This window comes from Saccopteryx leptura, chromosome X (genome assembly GCF_036850995.1).
Source record: "Saccopteryx leptura isolate mSacLep1 chromosome X, mSacLep1_pri_phased_curated, whole genome shotgun sequence".
Classification (NCBI taxonomy): Eukaryota; Metazoa; Chordata; class Mammalia; order Chiroptera; family Emballonuridae; genus Saccopteryx; species Saccopteryx leptura.
This window is the reverse complement of record NC_089516.1, coordinates 16,017,466-16,038,219: the sequence shown is the minus strand read 5'-3', so window position 1 is coordinate 16,038,219 and position 20,754 is coordinate 16,017,466. Positions and strand designations below refer to the sequence as shown.

General features: G+C 42.8%; 1 protein-coding gene across 2 annotated transcripts in view; it reads right to left on the bottom strand.

The window, feature by feature from the left end:
* Window positions 1-5,348: 5,348 nt before the first annotated feature.
* The window catches only part of PTCHD1 (patched domain containing 1), a 59,373-nt gene continuing 43,967 nt past the window's right edge, over window positions 5,349-20,754 (bottom strand). For both annotated transcript variants that reach the window (XM_066357285.1, XM_066357286.1), the window contains exon 3: window positions 5,349-10,211. In XM_066357285.1, the coding sequence (XP_066213382.1) occupies window positions 8,557-10,211 (1,655 nt within the window). In that variant the 3' untranslated portion in view covers window positions 5,349-8,556. The remainder of the gene's footprint in view (window positions 10,212-20,754) is intronic.

The window sequence follows — 20,754 nt, the reverse complement described above, 5'->3', positions numbered from 1 at the left end:
AGACGGACTCCTGCATGCGCCCGACCAGGATCCACCCAGCATGCCCATCAGGAGGCAATGCTCTGCCCATCTGGGGTGTTGCTCCATTGCAACTGGAGCCATTCTAGTGCCTGAGGCAGAGGCCATGGAGCCATCTTTAGTGCCTGGGCCAACTTTGCTCCAATGGAGCCTTGGCTGAGGGAAGGGAAGAGAGAGATAGAGAGAAAGGAGAGGGAGAAGGGTGGAGAAGCAGATGGGCGCTTCTCCTGTGTGCCCTGGCCGAGAATTGAATCCATAACTTCCATACACCGGGCCGACGCTTTACTGCTGAGCCAACAGCCAGGGCTCTCTTTCCTTTTGTCACCCACTAAAGTTGAACTACTAAAGGAACATTTCACTGTGATGACTATTTCATTGTTAATAATTATTGGCATGGATTATCTTTGATGTTAAAAAAAACCCCAACACTAAATTTATTGGCTATCCAGACACACTTTTTATATCTTTGAATCATTTGTGCATTTAGAAGAATGAGAGAAATTTGTCCAAGGAGCTATTAAATCCAAGCTTCAACTTTTCTTGTTTGGGCCTACCATTCAATAATTCTGCTCATAGCTCCAAGCTGGAGTGTGAATGCACAGCCAGGAGTGGGCGGTTGAATTATGGGATCCTAGATGATAGGAATAGCACTTAAGTATGTTCTTGCCAAGTTACTGGGGAAGAAACACGGGCAGAGACTTCAAAAGAAAATGTGGGGTCCTTTTACTTTATTTTAAAAAGTACAGGCTCAGGCTCCCTATCTTTATCTCCCAGAGATTCCTGAACAACTCTATTATTCTCAGCTTATATTTTTTAGTCATTCCACGCAACTGTGATTCATTTTACCTTCCCACTAATTACTTTGTCCCTGTCACACTGTCTAAATTTTTTGGAACTGCATTAGCACTCCTTACCCCAACTCCTCATAATGGCCACTCCCTAAGTGTGTGTGTGTGTGTGTGTGTGTGTGTGTGTGTGTGTGTGTGTGTGCGTGTGCGTACTATAAGTTTCTGGTCTCGGATACTTCTGTGACTTTTCTCCCAATCTGATGTTTCCTATCGCCAGCCTTCCTTGAACTTCCTTCTTTCCTTGAGGTGGATGAAAGATGTTGGCTTTCCTCTCAGACTAATGCTAGGGGTAAATAGAAAATGCCCAGCCTGACCAGGCAGTGGCACAGTGGATGGAACATCGGACTGGGATGCAGAAGATACAGTTTCGAGACCCCGAGGTCGCCAGCTTGAGTGCGGGCTCGTCTGGGTTGAGCAAGGCTCACCAGCTTGAGCCCAAGGTTGCTGGCTTGAGCAAGGAGTCACTCGGTCTGCTGTAGTCTCCCGGTCAAGGCACATATGAGAAGCAATCAATGAACAACTAAGGTGCTGCAACGAAGAATCGATGCTTCTCTTCTCTCTCCCTTCCTGGCTGTCTGTCCCTATCTGTCCCTCTCTCTGACTTTCTCTGTCTCTGTCACAAAAAAAAGAAGGAAAATGTACATTCCTTCTTAAGACTGTAAGTTGGCAAGATGGAACAACCATCTGATATCTCCTTTCTCCTTCCTTCCCACCCCTTACCCCTTGTTCGGATCACAAAACAAAAATTTTAGATAGATGTCCACCATTCCAGACCTTGAGAGAGATCTCTGTGGTTTTGGCCTTTGCTACTTTCATCATCGTCTTAGAACATTTCATCAAGTGCAGTTTCCTATTATAAAGCTGTTAATTAGCAATTTGTAAATTCCAAGAAGTAGTCACTTCCCCAGGTTTCTTTGTTCACTGGACTGTTTGCTGGTCTCAGACGTGCTCACAGGAAACCTATGGAAGGGAAGGTAATATTTGCTATGGTTTTTTGCAGATAGCTGAAGCCGTGGCTTGTCAGACCTCACAGAACCACAGGGCTGGGCCTGCTAAGGCATTTTTAATGTACCTTGAATGTTTCGGGTGCGTTGTAAAAGGCAGTGCACATGGGTACGTGTGTGATATGTGTATGCATGTATGTGTTTATGTGTATACATGTGTTATAAGTGTATTGACTACACGTGCATTATGTGTGCATGTGTGTGCATGTAAAGCAGAGCACTGGGCCATTATCTGTTTTGACAGTCATCTGTGGTCCTGGGAGATATCGTGGGCTCTGAATGGTGACTCTGGCCAGAGGCAAGGGCAATTTTGGCAGGATATTAATTTAAGAATAAAGATCTGAAAATCTGAGCCAAACATGTTGAAGTTTCACCCTGGAAATTAAGTACATTGTTTTGCCAAAGAGAATCATATGGGTTTTTGTTTTGTTTTGTTTTGTTTTTGCAAAATGAGCCTGGAATGAGTAATGGAAATGGACCAAGTCTTTGCCATGTTTTTTTTTAGAATTAAACAAAGCACTTTGTAGATCTCAGTGTACAAAAATCTTCAAATTTCAGACGCTACATGTGTGTGTGTGGGGTAATATCTGTCTACCTCAATAGAAGGTTTCTTGTGTCATGTTTGGGCAGAGGGTTATGTAAATGGCGCTGGTTTGTGCTTCAGGGAAGGCCAAGCAGTGGTTCCCCAGCCCTGCCCTGAGGACAGCCCAGGTGCATCCCATTGTGCCCCAAGTTGTACTAGAAAAAGCACAACCTACGGGTATAGAGTCATTTATTGTCCCACTTCCTCCATCAGTGTACACCGTCTCTAGCTTATGGGCAGGAGTTAAGAGAACTGGGCTTCTATTTGCATATATGTCCATAAGACACACCTGTCCTTAAATATACCCATATGTCCATGGCCAAGAGTTTCTATTTGCCCAGCACAAATATGATCAAGGTGATTGAGACACATTCTCTCCCTGTTTGCTGGACAGTCTGCTGCTGTGTGTGCATGTGCATGCGTGCCTATTGCAGACATCTCAGAATAGGGCTCAACCGGGAGCACCCTTCCAAGGCTATGATAGGCTACAGCCATGAAACATACACCTACATAACTTGGAAATAGGCTGCTCGGCCCCTGGTCCTTGAACGGGGCCCGCTTCTTTCTGTTGGCTTTGCCGGCTGCCTCCCTCTGTGTGCGTATGTGTGTGTGTGTGAGTGGGGTGTGGTTACTGTAATTTTGAGGTTATAGAGACTTTATTGCAAGAATGAGAAAGTGGTAGCAAACTGGTATTCTTTCTGCCCACAGGAGCACAGTACAGAGGGGTCTCTTCCCCAGTCCTGGGTGATACTGGAACAGAAATTGGACAGTGAAGATATGTTTGCAGAATAAATAAAGAAATGAATGAGGAATATATGAATGGACATAGGCACTTGGTTGGGCTTGAAGAAACCAGTATTTGGAAGCAGTCTGGGCTCCTTAGAGAAAAGATAGTTGAGAAATTCTTGATTGCCAATTAGCCAAAATGAGGACACCAGGATCACACTCCCAATGAGGTCTTTATTAATTCAGGACATTTACCCTTTTTGGGTCACAGACCTCTTTTGGAATCTGATGACAACTATGAACTCTGTCTTTAGGGAGATGCACATATTGAACATATACACACAGTTTTGCAAATGATTTTAGGGAGTTCAGAGTCCCACCCTCCCACCAACTCATTCATGGCCCCCAAGTTAAGACCCCATAGTTTAGATACATAGAATTTGGCAGTAAAGTGGCAGGATGGAGAAAGGACTGAGACTAGGAACTAGGAGACTTCGTATAGTCCTGTATCTGCTTCTAACTGGCTCTGTGCACATAATCTCACCTTTCCGGTGTCAGTTTCCTTACCTTCAGAACAAGGGGGGAAGCTTAACTGTCTCCCAAGGTTCACTGTGGAGGGGAAGAGGCAGGTACTCTCCCCCCCTCCCCCCACGGTGCCTCTGTGGGTTGCCTCCTTGATACATTGTTTTCTTTGGACTTTGGAAAGAAGCCTTCTTTCCCCACTAGGTAGGTTCCTCCCAACCCTTGCAGTGCTCATTTTAATCTAACTTGAAAATCTTCAGAGGCCATAGCTCTCTCTGGTCACCTAACTTCCTCTTCCTGGCATGGAGCTCTCAAAGATGTCACCTGGGCAGAGGCGCAGCAGGTGAGAGGCAGGCTGAGGAGGACATCGTGACACTGCCTAATCAGGTGAACAGATTTTAGTCCATTCACTTTCCTCTTTGCTTTCGCCTGGTCTGGCAATGACACAGAAATGAACAGTTTTTGCCACCACGGGAGGAGCTCGGCAACGTGCTAGCTGACACCATTCTCTGTTCTTTGCCAGAGGTCCAAGCAGTGCTTGCTAATTCCATACTTCGCATTGTATTGCAGCTTTACCATGCTTTTAAAAAATAGGAACTTTGTTTTGAAATAACTGGTGCTTTTTATGTAGCATGAACTACAAAGCAAATTACGCAAAAGGAATGTTCCAATGTCTCCAGACAAGCCAAGCATAGTAATTAAATAGTAAGTGCTCTCCTGTCTCAGCTCTCATTCCTAAGTGTCCATATCCCATTCTTCCAGGGATTACAATCCAACTCCAACATCCGGGGCATGTGCTCTCTTTACAACTGCCTTACTAAATGGTGCTCTAGCTGAATGTTAATGTCCTAAAATGACCAGGACAACTGGCTGTGTTTTATATAGCCCTCCTCCTGGGCCCAAATCTGCAAAAATCTATTTCTCTGTAGCGGTATATCCTGAGCCCCACTGTGGTATAGACAAGTGACAAATAATGTCTTCAGTTCCTTTTCTATGCCTGGTCTGGCTATGAGCACATCATCTCAGTTAATCCTTATAGTTCATTCGCAGTGTCACTCAAACGTAGGCTCTCTGAGGGCAGATGGTTTTATCTGATTTGCTCACTCTAGAATAGTACCTGGGTGATGGTAGGCACTCCGTAAGTATTTGATGAATTTAAAGATAGTGATTGTTATTATCCCCATTTTACAGATGAGAAAGCAGAGAGTCACAGAGGTCAAACACTACTACAAGTTGCAGAACTACTTTAATAGGATCCGAAGGAATAAAGCCAGTAGGAGGAAGATACCATTTGTGTTCAAAAGGCTCTGCCTCTCGGCAAATCCTTAGAGTGGCTGCCTAGCCCACCTGTTCTTGAGATAAACACAATACCACTTAGAACAATGAAGTGGTGGTCAGTTAAAATGAAAGGGTTATCAAGGGCCTCGAATAGAGAGGAGTTTAATAACTAAGTGGAGGATGGATTCATATGATCTCACTTCTGACTGAACACTGAACAGGTAAAAGTCACAGGAAAGGCAGAAGCAAACAAAGCTAACATGAACACCACGGACCAAACCACAGCAAAGCGAAAAGCCAACACCCCCCGCCCCCACAAGACCCCAAACCAAACCAAAACCTACAAGCTGGAACAATGGAGATGGAGTTTCATGAGGGTTCGTTTGTTTTCTCTTCTGTGGAACACATGTGGTCCTTTTAGCCTGAGGAGCCCTTATGCTGCTTATCGGACCGTTGCAGTAGAACTAAACAATAATGCCCATTTCAAGTATAATTTTCTGTCTTGCAAACCCCAGGTTTCCTGTGTATGTATATCTTCTGCTGAGTTTCACTCAGTGAGAGAATATCACCCTTACCCTGACTTTTCTTTATTCCTTATGAACTACCAAGAAAGCCAACGTATCAGGTTTTTTTGTTTGTTTGTTTTTTAAGTTGACCAGGAGAAACATTGATGAATGGAATATTTTCTTTGGTAAACAAACACCAAACACCAACTCTAAACCAACCAAATAAATATCTTTGGTAAAGTGGGTATTAACATCTTGGTTGGAATTAATTGAAAAATTAAACTTTTGCAAGTGTTTGTTAGGATTCTTCCTTTCCTCTTTATAGCAATTGAAAAAGTAAAACTTCACAAAGGGAAGATTTTATCAAGATGTGATTTTGAGTGACTTCTAAAGTGTCTTCTCTGTGGTGGGTCTAAATGGGGGCTAACCCAATACTATCAGAGTAATAAGTTGATCAATAATCAATAATCAATATTAACAAATGATGACTAACACTGAATAATAAGTAATAAATCTTGGCATGCAGAATCCCCCAGTAAAGAAAAATCATTCCACAGTCAAAATTTCATAAGCATTAATTTCAAGTGTCAAAAAGAGAAGTTGACAAGGTTGAAAATGCCCTTCATTTAAAAATACAATATCCCAAAGAATACAGAGACTCAATCAAGTTGGAAAACTGCTCTCTGTCATAAAACAAAGTTCCATAGTAAGTCATTCCGGTTGACCGAACTGAATGATTAAATTCTCAACACAATCCACTTAATTGTGGTGTGTGTCCTATCAGTTTTGTGGAGTCGTTTTAACCTAAGGTGCTCCTGTGGCCGACACTAAATCAATGGCTGATTTAGAACACACTGTTCAGAAAATGATTTAGCAACATATGATTTAAGAATAAAACCAATCCCCTCTTCAGCTGTGTTTTATAAAAAACGGCCTAGTTGCAGACCCCTTGGGGAGAGAATTGATCGCAGATCTATTATGCGAACTTGCCCTTTTTCGAGGACTGTGCTTGTCCTCAGATTAAAGCTCATTATCTTCTAGTTGAGTGCATAACACGTTGGCATGATCACTTAGTGTGTCTTCAGGAGAGACCGAACAACTGTGCCACACACTAGCTATGGTCCCCTGCACATGTATTTACAACTACTTGAACAACAGTACATGAAATAGCACAGGTTTGCACTTGGTGTGGTTACATCTGAATCATTCGGACATTTTTGCTGTTTGGGAAAACAGTGGCAAATCTAAATCACAAACAATTACCCAGGCATAAAAAAAAAGTCTGCCCTGTGGCCAACAAAGTCCTATGTTCCTTCCTTGGAAATGTACTTTGAAGGGAGTATAGCCCTCATATGAGAAAATCGAAAATTGGCCTGCCCTATCTTAGGCACGCTATCATGATAGAAAACCTCTAGTGGTGTGACCCTGGGGGAGTCGCTTCATTCTCCTAGGTCTGTGTCCTCCTCTGTGGAGGATGGGGAAGTTGCACAGTACATCCGCTAAGGTACAAAAGGTAAGGTGCTTTTGGGAAATGCTTACTGCTATCAATATCTAAATAAGCTACATCTCTAAAAGGGAAAAATACTGTAGACGTTTGCCTCACATGTGACCAGCTTTTAGCTTCATTTTTATAGACTTAAAGAAATGCAGGGGTCTGGGGCAACATACATAGCCTCTGCAGATCAAACCATTTCTGTTTCGATCCTGCAGATACTGCAAGTCAACAGTATAAACATCTAGGTTCATTGACGTGCAGAATGGCCATGCAAGGGAATAGAGGGGCACCAACAAAGGCGGGGGTGGGGCAGGAAGGTGAAAGTGCAGCCAGCTTAGCAGAAAAGTATGACCGTCGTCACCGATAGATTTGTATCACTGATTACATCTTCTAGCCATTCCATCTGTCTCCCTTTCAGCCCTTGACCCCCCTGCCTGCACTTTGACGGCGTTACTCAGTTTCAGGACTTGTGCCCACCAGAGAACCAGTTCTCTGTGTCTCTGAACACGCACATACCATAGCGAAGGCAGACTGGCACTAGACATTGGAAGCTACAGCAAATAAGCATTTCAGTGTTCATTTCTCCTTCCTCAGCTAGGCGTGGGCAGATTTTGTTTCTGGGCATCCACGCAAAAAAGTGCATGTAGGGCCAGACCACAAACAGCTGTACCAGCTGGCCATTTTTGCGTCAAAACAGAAACACTGTCTCTGGGTTCAAGTAGACACCTGCTTTTCCTCCAGCGTGCCAGGTATTTGGGTTTGGCTTGGCGGTTTGGGATACTCAGAGCCTCCTGCCAAAGAGCTGTAACTCAGAAAGCAGATCCATTTGGTGACAAGCAACAAGATATTCCAAAATAGAAGCGCTCAGCTCTGCAGTGCTGGAGCTGTCGCTGGTTTAAAGGTATAGTAACCAAACTATACAAAATGTTAAAAGTACACTGACGAGGGGATAGGACAAATTCATTCTAGACAAGAAAACTGCCTCACCTGGGTGAGTATTGGGTGACTCAATTTCCATCCATGGTGATGGCCACTCCATCATGTGTCTGCCTCTGAGGTTCTGGCTGGATTCTGCTGGCCAGAACTTTCCCAAGCATCATCTTGGGATGTTGGGGAGCTAGATGTGACAGCTGAAACCTCAAACCACAGACCCTGCTTGTCTGCAGAAGTTCTGGAAACCTCACTGAACAATGCTTAAAGCTATTTCTGTCTTGGCAGCTGACCTTTCAATCAGTAGGTTTTTGTCACAATACCAGCAACATCTGCAGTGTGAATACAATAGATTCTGCTTGCTAATAAGCTTTCTTCTATTTGATCTCAATTTAAGAGACTGTAAGTCTCCTAGAGTCTGTGTGTGTATGTGTCTCTGTGTGTAAGTTCTTCCTGATAACAACCTTTTGTCTTAAAAGATTGAAAATATGCGGTGACTATTTCCCCCCTTGTCCTTTATTTTTGTTGGCAATCAATGCCTGTTCCCTATCTTTGGAAAAGAAAGAAAAACTTTCCATTCGTTTCATTACCATAACCTCTTTGCTCTTGGTAAGACCTAGGGTGAGAACAGAACAAGAAGACACTATCACACAGTTGTAATTTGGTCAACCACCCGGGTACTATCGATATCCACCATTTCTACACATTCAATTTCCTCCTGGTTCTCAGGATTTTTCTTCTCTTTCCTTTTTTTCTTAGAGGGTGGCAGGAAAGTCAGTATCACAGGTAAAATGGCAAAGCAGTGAAAGAAGGTGACAAATGTTATTAAAAACAAGCACCTGAACAGTGTACAGGTCAGATTTGAAGGCACAGCTGCAAGAGGGATCAGACCAACAATATAGCAGAGGTAACTCTGTAAAACAGCTACCCCGTGTACTTCCAGGGTATTTTTCACCCATTTAGTTCTTGTGAGGTCCTTGCCCAGAACAAACGTGGATAACAGTGGAGCACAATTGTCAATTGTGTAGTTAATGCCATAAATTAAGCATAGCACAGAAATGCAGTCTAGTTGTACTTTCCATAATGTCATGAAACCTATCACTCCGAACTCCACGGACACCACCGTGAGAGTGAGCCAGACGTTGATCAGAGAGTCGGCCACCAGGAACGCGGAGAAGAAGAGCAGGAACAAAGCGCTGATGCAGGAGTTGTGCAGGGGGGCGCCCAGAGAGGAGGTGTAGCGGTCCATGTACACGAAGGAAGGGTTGAAAACAATGAACTTCACCTTGGAGGTGACAGAGAGTCTTCTCAGGGTCTCCAAGAGATCATAGAGTTCTTCTCTGTTTGTTTCCATGGTCTTGGCCACCAAAAACATTCTGGAGGCCACTACATCGACCTCATCGTTGTACTTTTTAGAGAAGATGATGTCCTCTTGAAAATGCGAAAATTGGGGGGCTCTCAGGAAGGAATGCCTCAACATGTCTGTGAAATTTTTCTTAGGCAAGCCAGTGGACACATTGAGTTTCCGCAGGTAATTTAAATAGCTCTCAAACCAGGATATCCGCACAAACCCCTTGGTGTATTCTAGCACGTCCTCTTGCACGGTAGAGTTCCAGTACTCTATGGACTCATATATGTAAAAGCCAATCACTGGACTGTAGTTGCTGAAGTACTTTTGCTGGGCAGTAGTGTAGTCAATGGTTTGTGTCGCAGTTGCTACGATGTTACTAAGGTCTGACCCTTCACTGACCTGCAGATAGCCCATTAAGGCAAAGGAAATATAAATAAGGTAAAAGAGAACTACAAAAGGCTTGACGTAGGTGTTGGTTATCCAGTCACTGTAATAGCGTTTGAGGAAGCATACCATTAGGTGACTCTCATAAGTGTTTGCTTCCTCACCGTCACTTGTGTCCCCACTGAATCTGGCTGTCAGGAGAAACCTGTACCATGCCGGCTTCTCCTGCAATACGTCGGGTTTTGGGAGTTTTTTACAGACGATACTATGCTGGTAATTGTTTTCGATGTAGCCAGTGAACACCAGGCTGGAACCATAAAAGGACAGTACATAGAGGTAGTTGAAAAGGATTGCGATACAGGAATTGCAGCAGAAAATCCTGGCTGCCTCAATGTTTGTGAAAGGGCTGGCCCCTATGCCGAAGGTGACCAGGTACATGGCAGTGGTGAGAGAGAAGGAGAGCATGGAGTCTGCATAGACTGCTGCGGCTCTCTCTTTAACGTGTTGGTCTTCTTTAGTTTTCCTCCAGGCCGACAACATTTCAAAAGTCCCACATAATCCATGACCTGAGGGGGCAGAAAGAGACCAGATAATAGTTAGAAAGACTAATATCTTTGAACAGAGGAAGCGACTTGGTCATGGGAAAGGTACTGGGTCAAGGGAACTATTACCAGCCCTAATGTGACAGGTGACAGGTCAATGCCAATGATTTCTCCCAGGAAGAGAGAGGCCCGTGTTTTGGTGAGTCATAAATATTAATGGTGAGTCATCAATGTTAATGGCTAGTCAAAGGGCAGCTAGAGGAGCTAAGATCTCCATGCCCCAAGCTGGGTGGACTTTTGCCTGTAGGGAGCTGAGCAGACTTGTCTCTATGTCTCTTGGGGATCATGTATATCGATAGTGCAAGTTTGTTGGTGTGGTTGGCAGAGGATCTGTTTCCCTGGGTCGGTGGAACACTCTAGAGAAGATGCCTGGCCACTCCTCATTTTGCTTGTCATTCCCACAAGTCTGGCTGGAGGTTAGCACAGAGGAAGGCACTGGGGATAGGGTTCCAAGTTACATATCGTCTCACTTAAGTCTGGCCAAGTGGAGGGCTTTAGGGGGAAAGACACTGGATTGAATTTGAGCTTTGACGGGAACCTAAATCACAGCCTTTTCTCCCCGCCCCCTTCCTAAGTATTAGTGCAGGAGGCAAAAAATCCGAGAAACAGACGAAGAAAAAAAAGTAGTAGGCACAAGCTTGAGTGAATAGGAGACATGAAAGAAGGAGCAAGAGTCCCATGAACTCTCCCTGCAGTTGATAACAATTAAAATTCAGGTTGAAGGGTTATGGCTTGTATCTTGTCTTCAGGGTTCTGTTGGACTGATTGTTATTCAAAGGGAATGAATCAAGAAAGAGGTGACTCTTCTGGTTTCTCTGCACTATTTGGCAATGGCCTCTGAGGGACAGAGCCAGATCAGTCACCCTTTTCCTTAACTACTCAGTGCCTTTGCTTCCTGGGTGGTATTCCAGTAACACCAGAATGGCAGAGGTTCGGACTCCATTCTACTGCCCGTGACCGGATCTAGCCTGGCTTCTCTCACCTCCTCTGGTTGGGGCTAGAGCCTTCCCCGATGGGCCTCCCTGGGTTTCCTGGCCACTGCAGCATTGAAGAGCGTACCAAAGTGACCCACTTTTGCTTTCAGTAACCCCTGTCTTGGCACTGGGATCAGCAGCTCTAATTTTCTTCCTCTACGCCTTGGCATAGTCAATCCTATTATTGAAGATAATAAAATCTTTACCCTGTGGTACAATCATCTTGTTTTTAAAGAAGAATTTAAAATCTCTGGCCAAGGGTAATGCTGAGTGAAGTGAGTCACTGCTATCTTGTGTACGCAATAACTGAGGCTGGTATTTGTATACCGATTGTGAAGTCTTGGCCTCAAAAACGAACGCCCATTTTAGTTATTGCAGAGGCCTTTTTCCTTAGAGGGACTTGACATTTAACTTACTGGGCATTGTTTTAAGCCACTTTTAGAGGTCAGATCCAAATTGTCAATTTGATAACTAGCACTGTGGCCCCTATGAAGTTGGAGGCACCTAAACTCCCCATACATTAAGCAAAAAATGCACTCAGTGACTGGCAGCCTGTTGTTAATTATGTTTTAGATCGTTCACACCTAGTCTCAGGAGAGAACACTATTAAGGCTATTTCCACTGTCTTGTCAGGAAGGACCAACAGACCTTCAGTTAAAAGTAACTGATCCTGACCCTGGCTGGTTGGCTCAGTGGTAGAATGTTGGCCTGGCGTGGATGTCCAGGATTAGTTTCCTGGTCAGGGCACACAGGAGAAGTGCCCACCTGCTTCTCCACCCCTCCCCTTCTTGCTTCTCTCTCTCTCTCTTCTCCTCTCCTCTTGCAGCCATGGTCAATTGGAGCAAGGTGACCCCTGGCACTGAGGATGGCTCCGTGGCCTCTGCCTCAGATGCTAAAAATGGCTCCTGGTGCAACGGAGCAAGGGCCCCAGATGGGCAGAGCATCACCCCCTGGTGGGCATGCCGGGTGGATCCTGATCAGGTGCATGCGGGAGTCTGTCTCTGCCTCCCCTCCTCTCATTAAAAAAAAAAAAGAAGAAAAAAGAAAAAGTAACTGATTCCTTGACAGTGAAATTACAAGCAGGATTAATATCTTGGAGACATCGCACCCTGACCATTTTATCTGGGCCACATGGGATATGTTCTAATGGACAAAACACAATTTAGTTTCACTGAAAATGGCAATGGAAGATTTTTACAGTATTTAATTGTTCTATAGTGTTATATTGAATGGGACACTTGAAACCATGTCAACACAATAAATTAAAAAATTTAAAAAAGAAATTACAAGCCATCTTAAACATTAAAAGAAAAAATGTTTTAAAGCAGAGCTTTAGTACTGAACCATTAAATAGAGTGAGAAAATAAGGATCCACAGAGAAGGGTTTGAATTAGCCACATAGTAGCATTGAAATTAAATCTGCTTTGCAGTCCTTTTAAAAAATTGGTGTAATGTTTTATAATGACATTATCTGACCCAGATTGAAAAATACAATAGGAATCCATTTCTTTACCTTGCTGTGGAATAATCTTAGAAGCTAACTGAGAAGAGAAATTTGAATTAATGGAGCTTTTAGGTGAAAAGGGTGAGGCTTGAGAGTCCAGAATGAAAATAAACCCAGGGAAAGGTGGAAGTAGGTGGTGTGCTTGTCTCTTGAATTCTGCTTCTGTATTTTAAATGCCTTGTGTGATGGTTTATTTTTATTGACTCTTTTTTTTTTTTTTTTTTTTATTTATTTTTTTTTTATTTTTTATTTTTTTTTTTATTTTTATTGACTCTTAACTCTTTTCGCATCTGCTCTTGGTTCTGGGGGCAGTTCCAGAGAGAATTCTGATCTTATTCTCAGTGGCTTTTGGGAACTGTGCCTGCCCTTTGTTGCTCTTGCTATGGGGTGTGCGTGCACACACTGCCAGAGGGCAGAGAAGGAGACCCTGGGAAAGAATCTCTCCTACTCATTGCTCAGCAGCTGATGCTAGTTATCCTCGACCCCGCCCCCATTCCTGATAGGCCAGGACTGTTGTTTCTCAAGCCACGCTTCACTAACAGACTCCTTTACCTTAAACCCTGAGCTGGAGTTGTGCAGTGTCTTGGAAGAGCTCCTTGGGTTTCAGGCAGACACCATTGCTGGGCCTCCCTCCCGAAGCTGCCAGTCAGGGCAGGGGAAACTGCGGGCATTAGACCTGACTCACAGCTGGTCATTTATGTGGAAGAGGTCGGGCTATTACCCTAAAGGAAAGCTGGAATGTAAGGCCCTGTTTCCTGGCCTGTACTCAAGGGGAGACATATTCCCAGGCCCTCGGACCTGAGGGATGCCTGCCTTACCCATGATTATACCCACACTCCCTTTGGTTTCAGCTCCCTTCACGCGTATCCTTTTAAATGCAAACCCCTCTGGGGCGATGATCTAAGGAGGCAGCTTCCCCGGGTCTGGGGAATGGAACAGAGAATAGGGAGGAGGCAGGAAGGTGGGTTTCACAGGGATGGACTCCATACCCTTTCCTCCAGCCTGCCCAGGCCTTGTCCTTTATAGCTGTTTCCGAACTTGGGCCAGCGGAAATGAAGGAAAGGCAGGGAAGAAGATTCAGGCAGGCTCTGTTCCTCTCCTTTCCCCTCTCCCTCCTTTGGCATCACCATCATCCATCACTCTCTTAACTTGGGGCTGGGGTCCAGCAAGCAGGACTTTGAGGCCACGCCTTAGAGATGTAGGCGAACAGATATACTGCATGTGGACTGGAGACCTTTCCAGTTGGCTATTGTTTTCCCCATGTTTAAAAGGGGCTTTAAAAGCAAAAGTATTGCCATCTGCTTTGAACTCTAGTCATTACATTTTCTATATGAAGATGGAGCTCTATAAGCTTCCCTATTAAATCTGGCCAAGGGGACTTTGTCATTGGCACAAAGCATCACTTTGGCAAGGGACCATTTTCCATCTTCAGTGTTCATGAGGACTCCCTGGTAGCAGCGTTCATGCGGAAATCTACTTAAACGGGAAGTTCCCAATAGATTTAGCCCATGGTGACCAGAGACCCTGCAGCAGTAGGGGGAGCCAGGGCTCATCATCAGATGGGCAGGTCCATGGCTCACTGAGATTGTATCACAGAGCATGCCGGGAACTGACCAATATCCCAGGCCATTCCTGCTTACAGTCACAGTATTTAAGCCTGAACAGTTGCCAAAGGGAACTGTTAAACAACACATACTGATGCTATCAAATTCTGAAATAAAGAAGCTTTTAAAGTATACACGTGTCTTCTAAGACCACATCCAAGATATTGGTTTTTATTTTGATTCATTGCATTTCTGTATAGGTAGCTACGTGCATATCAGTATGTGTCAAGACACACACATGGGTCCAAGTTCTAATTATTCATGAGTGAATGCTTTGAAGGCAACATGGGCTTTGAGCCAGGCCCTGGGATAAGGACAGTAGACCTAGCCGTTCACCAGCATTCGGACACAATTTGTACTAGGAGCACAGTTTAAATTTTATTAGCAATAGACTTTGGGATTGTCATCTAGTAAAGTCAAATACTAAAGGATTTAGGCTAATAGTTTTTCTTCTTTTCAAAAGAATTTGATATCTTTATGTGCAGTTAACTTTCAGGTTTTAGAGCCAATGAAGAGAAAAAGCAGCACAGATGACAAATAACACTAATGGTGGAAAAATTTCAACTGGCTAAACCTCCAGTCACTTAGGGTGCATTTCAGGAACACTCAGATTAAACCTCACTCTCGGCCAGACCGTTTGCTGGGCCCTGACCAAAGCCTTCAGGGCTGTTTATAAGCCACTGACGTAAGGATTACGCTAAGAAATACTTGAGAGGGAACCTAACTTTACCCCGTTGATACAATTCTGCAAAGTTGTTCAGAAAGTGAATCATCTTTTCAATGTATTTTATGGTTTTGCTATCAGAGGTGGTCTGGGTGATTTGTGTATTTTTTGGTCAATGAACAGTCACAGGCAGACTGATCTAATCTGTACATCTGGATTCTGTGGGACAGGTTTTTCTGCAGGCCCAGACTCTCCCGCCTTCCCTACACTCAGCCATAGCACAGAAGCCCATGCCTTCAGGTACTCCTCCGGTTCGAATCCTTCCCCTGCCAGCAGGGTTTCCTCATCCTGACTGCCTAAAAGTAAGGGATGGCTGAGAAGACAAGGGCAGGAAATGGGATGGTTTGCTGATTTCAGTTTCAATGTGGAAATAAAATGACGACATTCTTCCAGAAAATCAAGAGAATATAACAATGGCATGAGCAAAATCTGCTTAAAACATATTTTATTCTTAGATGAGCTTTCCTAAGTAGCTCATGTTTATAAAATGTTTTTCTTTGACTGACATCCACATAAATTTATGATTTTGAGGTGTTTTTTTTTTTTTTTGAAGAAATTTAACATGTAGATATGTCTGGGTTGAGTAACATCTGTTTTCAGGGGAAAGTTCATTGATTGGGTTACATTTACACTTTGCCAGTTATAAACATTTACTTTTTATGCTGACTTGTTTGGTTTATCACAACCTGTTCTGTCTCACAGTTAAGAGTGGGAATAAAGGCATCCTCTGCTTAAGTTGACAAATGCTCACATCAGGACGGATACGCTCTTTTTCAACTCTACCAGAGACCTGGGGGATTTTGGTTATTCTACTCGCCGAACTGGGTTTTAATCTGAGAAATGATTTTCCTTCACTAAGGAGCTGCAAATAAGAGCCCAAGAAATGAATCTGCTAATAGCTCTTCCTTGTTTAAAGATAAGGTATTTAGACTCTGTGTGTGGGTGGCACTATATAAAATTGGTGTGTACAAATGTGGCCCATAATACATGCTATGGTCATTGTGTGATATATCTTTTCATATAGAAGACATATGGAATATGTAAACATATGTATGTATGTCTTACCCTATTCAAACATGTTCTAGTGTGTGAATATGTACTGTATGATAACTACATAAGTATATAGTATTTATATTCAAATGTTCAAACTATATACACTAATAATATGTCATAAACACATAAAATACATCTTTATACATACATGAACTTATTGCATTATAGATCATATCGCATATGTGACATATAATATATATTATGCACGCAGATTATACACACCTACACCTACAATGAATAACAGGCTGATGTGAGATTTATTTTACTGGTATGGAAAAGACCTGCTGGCACTGCTACACCAATCACTGCAGTGAAAGGGCTAGAATCCTTCCTTAGGTTCCGCCTACCTTTTGGTTCTTGGCTGGTGAAGTACCCTAGGTGAAATGCAGGGTTTCCTTAACAATGTTTGTGAATCTACTTGTGTTGTGAACTCCTGCAGACCCATCTGATCATGACTACCAGGCTCAGCAGGGACTTTCTGAGATGTCAGTCCAAATCGCAGCAGCAAACGAGGTGTTTCTCCTCGTGGTTTAATTTTTACCCACTCAGTGTCCTGATGTTGTCTCCTGCTGCCTGGCTCTCGTGGACTCCGCAGCTCCCCCAAGCCCTGAAGTAGGGTGGCCAGACCAGCGGAGTATACCTGGGGAGGCCTGGGTCAAAAGGGAGACGCTTTTGCATTCCTCTACCTCACTGAGCTCTGTCTTCCTAGACCCACAACCCTAGTCCTGTACTTGGCTTCCTTTATGGTTAAGAATAGAAGAATCAAATGTATTCTGTTCCATCTCCCCAAACCTGTTTCTCACTCCCCGCCCCTTACTGTGATGGAGCATAAGAATATGAGGCTGAGAACTAGCCACAAAACCAGATTACACACTCTCCTATAGATCAGTCTCTCAGTGACCGTAGACCATTACAGATAAGATTTTCAGGGAAAAAAGCATGCAATGACTGTATTTTAAACCAGGTGTTAACTGGTAAAAATTGGAACAACAAAACTTTAATAAACCAGTTTTTTCCCTAGAATCCACTGAACCTATTAGTGATTTATATCTAAGCAGAGTATTTCTACAACACTCTAATATACTTCTCTTTCATCATGTAGATTGTCATATTGTTGCAAACAATAGACTTCTACATAATGTATTAGGTTGAACCATAAGAAATTACCACTTTTGTAGTTCAAAAATGATCGCATATCAGTATCAATTTTGTTGGCAATTTCCTATGGTTTGGACTTTATTATTATTGGCTGACCCCCCCCCCCCAGTGTTTCTCATGACTTTAGACATATACCAGAATACTCATCAAGAAAGCAAAACCTTTCTTGTTTACTTAAATTTAAGAGCAAAACTAACTGAGCTGCAGTTTCTCATTTAGAACTACATTTCTTGAGCGAGAACTTTGACCCCTTGGCAAGCTTGAGCTCCATACACTGCATCACATTCCAGGTGGCAGCAAATGAAAACAAATTCTTAGGGAACTGAACCTGATCTGGTTTCTGCTGAATACAGATCATCTTAGAAGGAATATCTGAAAGAAGCCCAACATCCCTGCTATTATTTTCCTCCTAGCACTCAAGCACATCCTTTCTTGTTTCCACCCTTGAATATGAGTGGCCTGGCTGGATAATTCAGAAGATCTGGCATTTGACCTTCTCAAAATCCCAAACATTTGCTAGGACTTAAAGAATATATATTTTTTTGTCTCATCCAAGCTTCGCAAGTCCTATATCTTGATCAATGCAAAGCAACCTTTGTAAATTAGATTACTGCATATAAACTAATAACCAAACTAACTTTCACCACAGGTTAAACTCCTCTCTTTCCGCTGGTTACAATACACATGAAGCAACAAACCTTCCAGATGAAGAAGGAAGAAAACCTTCCTCTGCTCCCTTCTCTATTCTCCAACACCCCACTCTTTTCCTGATTTGTGTCTGATCAGCAAAGCTGTGGAAGTATTAAGCCTGTGAGGAGAGCTTGCCTGTACAAAATCTATGCCAATTTTTTAAAATCATACGCAACTGTAGGAAAATGGTGTAAATCCTCATCCTTTAAAGGAAATTCCATAATGGCTTAAAATGATGAGTATCATATATTTTCAAATGGCAGTTCCAATACCTTAATACCTGCTATCAATATAGTTTGGAAATAAAGGCTATTATTTTATGCATAAGGGGTATGGATGAAATAAACTCCTCTCCAAATTACAGTAACTAAAACATGTCAATGAGCATTATAATACTGTAGACCTTTAAGGATTTCAGCTCTAAATAAACTGATCTGACTCATATGGACAGGGACTTTGCCAGAAGTGGGATTGTCTAATATGCATGCCACTGATTAAAAACATTCTAAATCATGATGTATCTATGCTTACATCATTGCCAAAATGAATCATCTGTGTAGGATATAGTCTTATTGCCAGAGATGTCACGTATCGTCTTGGCTAGAAACACATAGTCACATCCCATTATGGTGAACTCTCAGAGTTTATCCAAATTCTTTCCTATTTTGGAATTTTGTCAGGTTAATACGGCTTAACACACGTGGTCTTAAAATTTTCCATTCTAAATCTACTGCCATTTTGGCATTTGGCTGAGTCTGGCCTTATGTGACCGGCATCACACTGAGAATGTTTAGTTTCTTGAATTTAAAATCTCTAATGTTTATCACATTATAGACCTTTTGTCAGCTAAGGAAATGTCTGTCCTAGAGACTTTTTTCTAGGCTCTTTTTCCTTCTCAATGAGGCCACATATTTTTAACTTTTATTTGATGTTGTATTTAGATTAAAAAAAATCAAGAGATTTTGCTTAAATCTGCTTAGTTTAAGCACAGCCATTTAGTGTCATGGCCAGGCAATTTTTAAAAAAACCAGACAGTTTATTGACTCAGTGCAAAACCATTAGCATTGTATTTCTTCTTGGTCATTTGAAATATTTATTGGCATTTGAGGACTGGTCATCAAAAAACTCAGAATTTAACCCTGGCCCTGAGTGCAACATTTTCAAATGTGCTACTGCTTATATTTTATTTTACAATCAGACTCAGATAGCGAAGAGTTTATCTAGGACATACAGAAGGACAACGACCATCCTAAATCCAGGCACTGTTGGCTTTACGAGCATATTAAGCACCCATTACATGGTGCGGAGTATTTATTGCAAATGGGCCTTTAACTACTAAACGGCGTAGCTTCCTTTCATGTTGTGACTAAGTAATTTGAGATCTCTTTGGGCTGAAAATGTACAGGAAGGTTGCATACGGACCGTTAGCAGGGAAAACTGCCATCAAATCAATGCCTGGAACATTCCTCACAAATTGCAAACAAGGGAGTAACGGGCACCTGCAGTGCTTGGCCCCTTTCATCGCAAATGCCAGATTTTTCTCAATTGAACTCTGACGTCAGGTTCAGTGAAACAGTCTCTGCAGAGCTGTGACACTACTATTTCTGGATTTGTTCTTTGAAGATACTCCCCTGCCAACTACATCTTTCCATCTCGTACCTCCTTCCCTGCTCCAGTACTATCTGGTATATTCCTTTCTGTGTTGACTTTTACTTACAACATTTAAAACCTTTCTAAAAAAGTACAAAAAATAAGTTTTGAGAAATTTTAAATACTGGATGTCTTTTGCTTAATAAAGTTAATGTAAAGACGTTTTTTAATAGTTCATTTCATTTTACTTAGGGAAACTGATTTTGGGGTGAAATTAATTTTAAGAAGTTTTGAAGATGACTCTTCTATTTGACTTAAAGATTAATATTAAGAAGTGCTAAATATTGTAAGTTTCTTTGACTTAGTGCAATTCTTTTTTAGGGGGTTTTAGATGTTGTATCATACTTCGAGCTCACTGGTAACTCCCCAGAGTGTCATAAAACCAGAAACAACAGTCCTGTTTCCGGTTATGACCCTTTTTTCTTCACCTTCTGAATCTTACTGCCTTCCTTCAGTTTCCTACCCTTGTCTTATTCCTGTTTATCCCGCCCCCTGCAAAAACAATACAACAGCAAAACCCCACTATTTCTAAAATGAAAAGCTAAAATACAAAACAAAACAAAACACCCAAGCCTGTGACTGATCAATCATGAGTAAAACATCTTAATTTTAATCTTGGCACAAGTCTCTGTGGAAGCTGCTAAGACGCTGTCTGTCCTTCCTGTATTTCCCAGTCAACCCACATCGCCTTGGGGTTATTTCCAAGAGGCAGATGACGCTGCCTTCTTAACAGACCGGAGTCAGAGGAAATACAGCGAGCGCCTCCTTCTCAACTGTGTTTAGCAGTGATAAGTAAGCCGACCTGGTAAATCCGCAGCTCGCTCAGGCTCTGCACAGAGCCCCGCTTTCCCCACAAAGGCTACGGTCCATGTTCATTGCTGCGGTTGAAATCCCCACAGGCCACATAGCGCACAGGGCAGAGTGTAATTCTGCGGCCCCGCCGGCCTGCTTGCTTATCACTTAACCATGATGCAGCTGCGGTTCCCCAAGGAGACTTTTCTTTTCTTTCTGCCCCCCCCTCCCCGGGCAGACGGCATACTAATGAAGTCCACCATGGTTCCTTCTGAGCCAACGAAAAGTGCTGCTTCATTTGTCACGTCAGTATCTGATTCCAAATGACATTTTAATTTTCCTAAAGGAATTGATGAGA